At 45.5% G+C, this 11,593-nt stretch overlaps 1 protein-coding gene across 2 annotated transcripts; it reads left to right on the top strand.

Annotated features, from left to right (window-relative positions):
• Nucleotides 1-3,448: 3,448 nt before the first annotated feature.
• On the top strand, nucleotides 3,449-7,133 carry LOC105914496 (zinc finger BED domain-containing protein RICESLEEPER 2). Of its 2 annotated transcripts, none has more exons than XM_012846409.2 (2): nucleotides 3,449-3,645; nucleotides 4,535-7,133. In XM_012846409.2, the coding sequence occupies exon 2, from the start codon at nucleotides 4,565-4,567 to the stop codon at nucleotides 6,785-6,787; it is 2,223 nt and encodes a 740-aa protein (XP_012701863.1). In that variant the 5' UTR covers nucleotides 3,449-3,645; nucleotides 4,535-4,564; the 3' UTR covers nucleotides 6,788-7,133. The 2 variants fall into 2 exon arrangements, with proteins under 2 accessions (XP_012701863.1, XP_012701864.1); XM_012846410.3 differs by lacking the exon at nucleotides 3,449-3,645 and adding an exon at nucleotides 3,728-3,837.
• Nucleotides 7,134-11,593: the final 4,460 nt, after the last annotated feature.

Here is an 11,593-nt window from a genome sequence, read left to right as displayed (position 1 = left end):
AAAGAGAGGTTGGGGAGAGCTTTTCTAGTCACTAGATGGTGTTCAAGTTGTGTGGAACTAGCAGCCCCTCAAGGAGGAGGCTAAGGGATATAAATAACCCCACAAACTAGAAACTAGTCGTTGGGGCTGATCAAACCGGTCAGACCGGTTGCTAGACCGGTCACACCGGTCTAGTTTGAAAAACTAGTTATTGCCCTTAGACCGGTCTGCCAAACCAGCCGGTTTGGCTAAGTTAGTTGTTTGCTCTCTGAACCCCAGACCGGTCAGACCAGTCTGCCAAACCAGTTTGATCGGTTTGGCTAAGTTAGCCCCAAAACACTCAAACAGTCATTTACGGTTCACCTACTAGTTGAAACAACCAGTGTTAGTTGAGCAGGGACAGTTAGCTCACTCAAGGGTTTCTCAAGGTCAAACTGACATAGGTCAACTAAGAGCACTTTTGGTGTTGTCAATTAGCTAATGCTGCATCCCTCTTTATAGTACAACAAACCTATACTCAAGAATAAATATAAACACTATATCATCTATTTGAGCTCGTAAGTCTTCATCCATACCATACTTTGATCAATAGTCATTTGAGGGCTCTCAACATAGTTATTATCTTGAGCACATCCATCTTGAGCTAGTGACTTAAGATTCTCCCTTGTTCATGTAAGATATACTTGAATCCTTAAGTCACTCCATTTTACTAATCAAACTAGATTGAATGCATTGCATTGCTTCCCTCGGTAATGTCTAGATATGATACTTCGAAACTCCCCGGATATTAGCCACTTCACCTTAGCAAAACGCACATGGCCCAAACCGTCGCTTGTCCAAAGCTTGCTTAATCCCTCGCTCTAGTATCTCGCTTGATTTCTTCACCTATTCTTGCCAGTTTGAGTTTAGCTTTTCTTTGACATGAACCATGAAATTCCATTTGAAATTCTCTTCAAATGCTTGTTCTTGATTGATAAAGAATATCTCATAAATTGCAAGCTTCCAATAGCAAGACCAATATGTAGCACATAAGCTCATTTATGAATATCACTATTCTTTTCTTAATGATCTCTTTAACTGTTAATCAAGCTATCATATGATTTGAAAACTATAGATCAACCATCAAGCATATTTCCAAGTTTTACTTCACCCTTACTTGTCATTGATCATACAATTTTATCACGAGATCACACACTTGCTGGCTTTTCTCTATTGTGAGCCATATAATACACATTTAACTTAAGAGACAATATGATATCATAAATATGAGAATAAAACCCTGCTCACAATCTTAAACAAACAAGTTAGTCCTTTAATCACTTTATCATTCAATTCATCAAAACTCACTTAGGGGCCTAGATGCACTTTCACCCACGATCTTAAGCCTCGCGCGAACCTTCCTTATCATCTCACCTACACAACACATGTAATTGAGTTAGATATGCTTTTGTTTTGAAGTAACCTGTGAAGAGGCTTTTAGTACCAGTCAATAACATCGATACTAAATGGTACTCCACGGTCAACTAGTGTTATTGCCCGGTACTAAAAGGCCTCCGAGGATCAAAAATTTCTACCCAGTACTAATTTCATGCGTTAGTACCGAACGAAAAGTTATCTGGTACTACATAACCAATCTGTGAGTGCTACATAACCAATCTGTGAGGGCTGAGGAAGTGTACATCTGTATATCGAGTATTTACGATCACGCAAATATTGCTAATGTGACTCAAGGAAACGAAGGTCATTCTCAAACCAACACTATGGGCCATAAGGTGCGGCCTAGTGTTATATAAATGGCTGGTTGGCCATCCATCCACTCAACAAAAAGGTACTTAAACTCAAATCTTACAAAAGATGGATATGAGTTTTCCAAAAAACAAAGCTCCCAGCAAAGGTTCCCAATGCACCCATGCCACCTGCGTATGGCCCACCCGACAGATATAGCGGGCCTCGACACTGAGGGCACGACACACATGTGAGAACGGCACACATGGCAAGAGAGGTGAGCTACTACGCGTGAGCCCATTAAGATGTGACCAATCTTGCTTCCTCTCTTCCTTCCCATCACATCCCCTCATCTCCTCCTCCCCTCCCTCTTTCATTCCCCTCTTCCCACATCTCACTCCACCAAAAAAATAGATCTGCCATACTTTCTCGATCTTGGAGCGCTTCTTGGGCTGAGCCCTGGGTACGTAGTCGGAGCTTCGGATATCGGCCACCACCTCCCTTCCTACGTGTGTAAGCTCTCTTATCTCCAGTCCCAAACTCGGCATCCGAGCTCCCTTCCTCTTATGTCGCTAGCTTTTGTGTCTCTCATAGTGTTATAATTTTCTTCCGTTTGCAGGGTTGTAGATCTACACGCGCTCGGGGCTTAGAATAGATTCCATCGCATTAGCCGGAGGCGAAGCAAGAGGTTTGGAATTTTAGCCTTTTTTGTTATGCTTAAGTGTGATTTGAAAGGGTTTCACGCATCCGAATTTTGGATCTAGACGGGCCATGCGGGGGATTTCTTTCTATTTGCGAAACTTTCGCCAATGTTATTGGTTGCGCGTGTGAGTAGGAGTAAACCTGTCGGAAATGCCGCCTCCTGCTCATGCTAGTTGGTATTTGCGACACTCGTATTCTTCGTCGCCATGGAGCTTGCTAGGTTGGTGGAGGTCGCGCTGTCAGGGTTCCTATGGCGATCGATCTTGGAAAGAGATAATGGACGGCTAGCCGGCTTAGAGATAGTGGTGATTGGTGTGGGTCGATGCCATAGGACAATCGATAGACCGGTTGTCGGTGTGGGAAGCTTGACGTCGCTGAGCTTAGTGCGGCGATAGGTGGCAATGGCACGGACAGACCAGAGGTAACGACGTCACCGGGACAACGGCTAGAGGGTGGGGGCGCAGTGTTCGAGGGTGTTTGGATCCATGAACTAATTTTTAGTTCAGGTCACATTGGATGTTTGGATACCAATTAGAAGGATAAATGTGAACTAATTATAAAACTAATTGCATAAGTCGGCTAATTCGCGAGACGAATCTATTAAGCCTAATTTTCCATGATTAACACAATATTGTAGCATCATATGGTCAAATCATAGACTAATTAGGTTTAATAGATTCGTCTCGTGAATTAGCCTTCATTTATGCAATTGATTTTATAATTAACCTATATTTAATATTTCTAATTAGTATAGTGTCACGGGATTAAACTTGAGTCCGGGTCTCTTCGTCGGTCCCCGCAGGTGCGTGCGATGGAATTTTTTTTATATATTTTTTATTTGCGCGTGCGATGGATGCAGGGGACGGACTCCCAGTCCCAGCCGGTCCACGCACGGAGAGGCCCCCCTATCTGGCCCACCGGCAGCGTCACCTCGCACCAGCTACTAGGGCCATCGACGTGGGCCGCGAGCCCATTCGAACCCCGCAGCCGAGCCCGAGAGGGGTTGTTTGCTTTCCCAGCTAACAACCTCTCCCCCCATCTCGGGTTTCTCTACTGCCCCACGTCGGTCACACCACACAGCCCCCTTGTCTCTCTCTTCCCCAGTCCTCTTCTCTCCCCCCACGACAAGATCTAGGATTTGCGCGCTCGGCCTTCGTCCTTCTTGGGCCGAGCCCTAATCCTGCTGCACCCGCCTCGCTCGCTCCTCCGCTGCGCGCCAGCTCGCTCGCTCCTCCGCGCGTAAGCCCCCAAACTCCAAACCTCCTCCTATCCTCCCGCTCAAATTCTTGTAAATCCGGCCCAATTTTTTTCGCGTTCGGGGTTTAGATCTGGTGGTTGCGGTTCGAGCTGGTGCGAATTGATGCGCTAGGTTCGTCGGATCTGCAAGGGGAGTAAGCGCTCCGCTCAGCGGTCTGGGAAATGGGCTTAAATGTGCGAATTTTCGCGGAGTGACTTTTTTTTTTCTCCTGGGCTTGTTTTTTGAGTGGCTCACCCGGTCGTAACCGTAAGGATTAAATGTGGCCAAATGTTTTGAGGAGTTCGTATTAGGCATGTCGTTCTTGTTCGTAGGACGATTGATTACCTTTTCTTTCCATTCGTCGAGGGAATCTGGGGACATGACACGATGCTGCAGCACGCGTAGTAGCGGGAATAGTTTGTTGGGAATTCGGTAGCGTTTTGGTTTCGCAAGGGGATTGCTACTCAGGATTTGCGTGGCCGAGCCATTCTGGACTCTGGATCTCGGCCGCCACCACCCTCCTCCTGCAAGAAGATATCTGCTCAGCTCCACAAACTCGGCATCCGTGCTCCCTTCCTCTCTCTCTCTCGCTCCATCTCGTTTCGCTCGTCGCGTTGTGGTTTCTTTCTGCCTTTTGAGTTCATAGATAGATCTGCGCGTGTTTGGGCTAGATTCCGTCGGATTTTTGTGGCCCCGCGTATCGATACGTGCTATATTGATATACATGTGTAAAGTATTGCTTGCATCTGAATAGACCTCCGTATCGTGAAGTTATGATCTGTTTGTTATGGACTCATGGTGTGAATACATTGATTAGTTTCATTAATTAACACTCTTCCATTGAAGTTTATTGATACATGTTTTCTGATTTTACCATGCTGTATCTGACAGATTCACTGGTTCAGCTGCTAGCCTATCAGCATGGCTGAGGAAACCGCCAACGACACTCAAGTGCCCCAAGATAACGAGGTTGCCCCCAACGATGAGGCAGTCCAAGGTGATGAGTTGGTTCAAGGTGATGATGAGTTGGCCCAAGGTGACGATGAGTTGGCCCAAGGTGAAGAATTGGCTCAAGGTGATGAGTTGACCCAGGGTGATGATTTGGTGCAAGGAAATGAGTTGGCTGTTGCTGAGGAAACGACCCCTGGGACCAGAACCAGGAGGAGGAGGAGTAAGAAGTCCTTGGTATGGGAGCACTTCACTATTGAAGAAGTCGCTGGAGGGGTCACACGGGCATGCTGCAATCTCTGCAAGCAAACCTTTGCTTACAGCTCTGGCTCGAAGATTGCTGGGACTAGCCATCTCAAGAGGCACATCACCCTGGGTTCTTGTCCTAAGATAAAGCGTCAAGAGCAGAGGCTGCTGCTGCCTTCAGCAGGAGGTACTGACAATGATGGTGAGGGAACTGCGGAGCGGCCAACCAAGAGACGCTACAGATATACTGGTTATGCAAATGCTGCTTTTGATCAAGATCGCAGTTACTCGTACCTGGCAAAGATGATCATTCAGCATGACTACCCGCTTCACATTGTTCAACAGCCGGCATTTGCCACTTTCATTGAGAGTCTGCAGCCACGTTTCAAGATTGTGGATGTTGATACAATGGAGGGAGAGGTGTATGCTGTTTATCAGAAAGAAAAAGAGAACCTACTGCAAGCATTCAACACTATGCCTGGAAGGATCAGCCTCACTATTGGATTGTGGACAACGAGCCAGACTCTTGGCTATGTTTCACTTGCAGGGCAGTTTATTGACTCCGAGTGGAAAGTGCACCGAAGAATGCTTAACTTCATGATGGTGTCTTCTCCTCATTCAGAGAATGCACTTAGTGAAGCAATTAGCATGAGCCTTTCTGACTGGAACATGAAGGACAGATTATTCACCATCACATTGGATAATGAATGTTCCTCACATGACATCTACAGTGCAAATCTGAGGGATCATCTCTCCAACAAGAACAATCTCATGCTCAAGGGACAGCTGTTTGTTGTGAGGTGCTATGCCCATGTACTTAATGCTGTTGCACTGGATGTGATTGCTTCAATTCATGGTGTCATCTACAGTATCCGTGAAAGCATAAAATTCATAAAAGCTTCCTCTGCCCGTGAAGAGAAGTTTGCTGAGATTGCTCTGCAGCTGGAGATTCCCAGTACCAAGACCCTCTGTTTGGATGTTACAACCCAGTGGAACACCACTTATTTGATGTTGCTGGCTGCCTTGGATTATAAGCAGGCTTTCACTACACTTGAGACATGTGATGATAATTACAATGAAGCTCCTTCTGCAGAGGATTGGAAGAAAGTTGAGGCTGCCTGTAATTACCTGAAACTGCTATATGACTCTGCACATAGCATCATGGCAGCAGGAAACCCAACTTCAAACCTTTTCTTCCATGAAGCTTGGAAACTTCAGCTAGAACTATCCAACGGCACAGGACATGAAGATCCCATTTTCAGTGGCATCGCCAAGGATATGCATGAGAGGTTTGACAAGTACTGGAAAGATTGCAGCCTCGTGCTAGCCATTGCTGTTGTCATGGATCCACGTTTCAAGATGAAGCTTGTTGAGTTTAGTTACTCCAAGATTTATGGGGCTGAGGCTGCTAAGTATGTTAAGGTGGTTGATGATGCTGTGCATGATCTGTACAAGGAGTATGTGGCTCAGCCACTCCCACTGACCCCAGCCTATGTTGAACAAGGTGAAGCGAACAATGGGCCAGCCAATGCGAATAACAGTCAAGGAGCTCCTGCTTCCACTGGTGATGGGCTTCTAGACTTTGATATGTACCTTTCTGAGATCCAGAGTAGCCAGCCCTCGAAATCCGAACTGGAACAGTACCTGGATGAATCCCTCACTCCACGAATCCAGGAGTTTGATATTCTGAACTGGTGGAAGCTTAACACTGTCAAGTTTCCAACCCTCTCCAAGATGGCCCGTGATATATTGGCCATTCCAATGTCTATGGTAAGCAGTGGCAGCTCCATATTCTCTGCTGGAACAGGAAGCCACATGCTGGATGACTACAGAAGCTCTCTCCGTCCTGAGATTGTGGAGGCACTTGTCTGCACAAAAGACTGGCTCCAGTACTCACCAGCTACCACGGAGGCACCAACTTCTGCACTGGTCAAGGCTGAAGGGTCTTAGGTTTGCAGTGGCTACTGCTTCCTTGTCGAACCATGAATCTATCTGTTTATCGTATCTATGAGTGTAGGTAACCGTAGAGGTGTATTGTAGGCTGAGATTGTGAACTGATTGTTATTCTGGTATTTATCTCGTAGAGGTGGAACTTGTTTGTATCGAACTTTGTTAACTCGTCAGTGTCATGTTATAGCTTTTGGTATCGTGTTCTGGTACTGTCTGGCTTTGCATGCGATGTGCATGTACAAGCTTCAGGGTGCAGGATGTATCAGCTGGTTGTCTGTACTTTGTACCCTGGTTTTGTATTCAATTTGATATGTACCGTGAATTGATATTCATGTTTGTGTACTTAGCTCTAGAATGTCTAATTGTAATGCTATTCATCACCTCTCCAGTGCTTCATCAGCCAGTTCAGTTGTACTGAATCACTGCTGTGTTTCTGTTTGAAATGGTTACCCTGGCGTGATGGCACCACGTGTGTGTTCAACTGTGCCGTGCTATTTTTGGGCTACTTATGTACTGGGACTTGCTGCACGTAAGTGGTTCTTACATATAGTACTCTGCCATTGTTCTTCACAAGTATGCTTATCAAAAACTGTACTGTTATCTGGTACCCGCACTCTCTGTCTGGCTGTCATTGTAACAAAGGTAGAAAGGGAGCCCGCGCAAGACAACTGTGGCCACGTCAACGGCTGCTTGTGATGTAAAGGTATGTGTGTGTAATGTACCTGATTGTTTGTCAACCATGTTTATCGCTTTAGTAGCTAAAAGCTGTCGTGCTGGACTTCAGCGACTCGAACAATTTTACAGTTGAATATAAAAGGATATCAGATCATCTTTTTTTGCGGTTTCCTTTGTTGTTGCATTTATAATTAGCTCTTCTTTTGTAGTTGTCTACGAGAACACAGAGTTGCTATTTATGATTAAATTGTTCTGTCTATAGCTGGTTTGGCACCTCAGCAACCTAGAAATCTCAGTGTGAAACTGGGCTGTTTGCCAGCTCTGTAAATCAGTTGCTCATGAGTATATTTCCTGGTTTTTTGTTTTAACATTCACTGTTAAAATACAGATGGAAATATACAAAGAGGTGGTTCAACTTGCAAGTGGTATAAAAATGATGATGCCCGGAGATTGAGCGCTGCTTTGATGGTTTTCTTTATTTATGGTTGTTTCCTCCAGGTATTTACGTAAGTATATTTGCATAAACTACATAATTCTTTGCTTCGGCGAACAATTCTATCATTTTGCTCTGCCTTGTTCGTGAGAGATGTGTCATTGTCTCCTACGTGTTCGAGAGAAAAAAAAGAGAGATGTGTCATTGTCACAGACTCACAGTGCTCTGTTTGTTCCTCTTAATTTCTCATTGTTTATTTCTTATTGCTTATGTTGCAGATTTCAAGTGATCATGAAGCTGTTGAGACTGCAAAACAGTTGGCTACCCACTGCATATTGTATACTCGATGCAAACGATATAGTATACTTTACGGTTTATTTCTCCATGTCTCTTCCTTTATTCCTTTCCATATGCAGTGTAGAACTCTCTTAGGAGCAAGATCAGTTTGAATTTCATGACCTTTTACATGACTGGTGGTATGAATGGAATGGCACCCTTTGAGCAATAAGCAATGCGTGGCCCCAAATGTAAACGGAATCCTGCTTCATTGAATCATTTCTCTACTGAACGCCCAGTTTTTCTACAAAGAGAAGGAAGAGAAAATGGTGCAATTATATCAAAAAGAAAAGGAGACTGAATACCACGTTGCTGCTGCTGTTGAGGTCGCTGAGCAGTGAGGCGCCAACCAACCTAGGCTTCAGGCTCTAGAGGAGTCCGGCCTTGCGATGCAAAAACCCAACCGGCCGGCCTCGGCCTGGATACCGCCGATCAAGCCGCCGCCATCTTCACCGGCGAGGAGACCGCCGGCATCTCCAACATCGAAACCTCCGTACAAAGCCCGCTTGCATGAAGGAATTGGTCCAACCGCTTGCATGCATGCACGCTCAATCTTACTTTATGAACATCTATGCGAGATTATTGAAGATTGGCCAAGTCACCGCATGTACTTCGCTGTAAATGGTGCTTGATGTATTCTTAATTAGTAATTATTTGATAAAAAAAAGAGGTACTAATGAATTACTTTGTTTATTTCTTTTACTTCCTTTCTTGCAACCAGGCAGAGTAGGGCAACCGCATGCACGACAATTCGTCAACAAGAATTAGGCTAGGCAACGAAATTGAAATCAGATCAGAAAAGTTGGCTGGCTGTATGAGGCTGGAGACTTTTCCTTTTTTCTAAAAAGAATCTAGCAAAGTTAGCAGCTTGGGAGAAGCACAAGGAAAACTATGCTTTCATCCTTCCTAAATCCAGCGAGGCCATTTGTATGTCAATATGCTCTGAATTATTGAAAGTACAAAATGGAAAATGGGAAATGTATGTACACGGAATTTTCTTTTGAGGTACCATGATGCCTATGATCAAAAGCTGTGGTACAACAACCGCACACATGGGAGAGCAATGAAATCTAGCCAAGAAGAAAAAACTTCCAACCCAACGGCGATAACCATTTGTCCATTCATACCCCCACAATATTAAGCATGAAGAGATTCTGATGGCGGTTGATGCACACGATCTCATGTCGCTAATACTTGATGTTATAGACACCGACGCGGTCTAATTGTAGGTTTGATCGAATATTGTCTATAAAAACATATTTTAGAAGAAGGAAAAGACGATACCACACTATATTAGTGAGATAAATCATGGCATGCAAGGTAATGAAGAATGGTAAATCTATTTTGAACACTTGGTTAGGTTTTGTATATGCAAGGTACAATTCCTAAGGTAGCACTATTTGTGGTATTTTTTGAATTGCAGTTTTTATAGGATGGATGGGTAATTTCTAAGATATTTAGCATATTAATTTTAAAGGAAAACTATATATATATGATTTTTAAATTCTCAATCTTAATAATTTAATACACATTATATTGTTACTTGTTAGTCAAATCTTTACAAGCCTAATCGGAAGATGTCCATAGTTAAATATTTGTGCCCCAAGTAAGTCACTGTATGCTTGCTTTGCATGGAGAAACAAGACCTAATTGCGAACTGTGTGCAGCAGCTCTGGTAAGATTTCTTATGGTGGAACCTACCCACCAGGTTGAGTTCTCGACTCTGTGCTGGTGCTCGTATTTTTCTAAATTTATTTCACAATTTGAAACGGAGGAAATACTAGTGCTACAGCTAGCGTGAATAATGCAGTCAGCGACTGAACGTACAACTTTAGGTGGTAATCCAACCACGAACACGTGAACCATTTAGTACATTCATCTTATTATATTATACTCCGTTCGTTCCAAATTATTATAAGTTATTTTATCTTTTATCCCAAGTTAAATTTATGTAATTTACTAATTTTGACCGAGTGTATATAAAAATAACCTATCATTTTTGAACGAGTGGAGTATTATACTCCCTCCATTCCAAATTATACACTACCGGAAACAACAGATTTGCCGAGTGCCCTGGGCACTCGACGAAGCTCCAAAAACACTCAGCAAAAGCTTTGCCGAGTGTTACACTCGGCAAACATCACTCGGCATCGATTTACTCGGCAAACGTTTCTTTGCCGAGTGTTTTTTTGTTGGGCACTCGGCAAACACTTTGCCGAGTGCTAAACCGACTCTCGGCAAAGGTACGTGACGGGGAGAAGACGGTGACGGCGGATTTGCCGAGTGTCTAATGGTAAAAACACTCGGCAAAACCGGCCTCTTTGCCGAGTGCCAGCTGGCAAAAACACTCGGCAAAGGATGTCTCTTTGCCGAGTGCCAGGTGCCAAAACGCTACGATTCTTCTTCGGAGATGCTTCGGTTTGTAAACATCGTGCGTGACAAATTGTGCGAAACCTTCTCAATTTTTTACCACAGCCTCCACGTATGATATCATCACGTCATGACACATCCGGAATTACCAACCAGGATTAAATCTAGTGGGACGAGGGGGCGTTTTGTCCCGGTTGGAAAAATCTTTAATCCCGGTTGTCCATCAACCGGGACAAAACAATCTTTTCCACGCACACGGCCCCCTCTCTCCCGACCTCCACCTTATCTTCCTCATCTCCCTTATCTCTTCTCTCTCACACACTTCTCTCTCACACTTCTACCTACCGCCCCCTCCCCCTCCCTCCCTCGGTCCTCCCTCTCCAACCACCGCCACCCCCTCCCCACCCCCTCCCTCTCCCGCCCCCTCCCCCTCTGTTGCCCCTCCCCTTCCCCCTCTGCTTGCCTCTCACTGGTAGTGAGGAGCGGTAGCGGGACGAGGTGCAGGGCAGTAGCGCACGGGGGAGCAGCGGCCAGCCGGAGGTGGTGGGGCGTAGGCAGGACGCGGCGGCACGCGGGGCACAGATATGCTCGCCCCCTCCCTCCCCCCCCCTCTTCCTCCCTCTCCCTCTCTGGCGGGGCCACGGATGTCGGCGGTCGGCGGGGCAGCAGCAACGGTGGGTGGAGCAGCCAGGCGCGGGTAGGAGTCCGGAGCTCCAGGCGGGCGCGGGCAGGAGTCCAGAGCTCCAGGTATGCTCGAGTTGCCACCTATCACTGACACTTGACTCCTCTCCAGGACGTGCTGGAAGGGAGATGAGAACCAGTAGCCAAGCATTGGACTCAATGGAATCGCGGCAGCTCCAGGAGGGCGGCGTGGCACAGGGCTGGCGTGGGCGCAGGGTTGGCAGTTTTTTTTTGTTTTTTTAAACTTTTTAGTCCCGATTGGTAGTACCAACCGGGACTAAAAGGGGTCTAAAGAGAGGGACCTTTTGTCG

Source organism: Setaria italica, chromosome V (assembly GCF_000263155.2).
Source record: "Setaria italica strain Yugu1 chromosome V, Setaria_italica_v2.0, whole genome shotgun sequence".
NCBI lineage: Eukaryota > Viridiplantae > Streptophyta > Magnoliopsida > Poales > Poaceae > Setaria > Setaria italica.
The sequence above is the reverse complement of the archived record's forward strand: the minus strand, read 5'-3'. Positions and strand labels throughout refer to the sequence as shown.

Bases quoted from the DNA above. Each gene is read 5' to 3' on its own strand.
- LOC105914496 (XM_012846409.2), top strand. From the start codon at position 4,565: ATGGCTGAGGAAACCGCCAACGACACTCAAGTGCCCCAAGATAACGAG.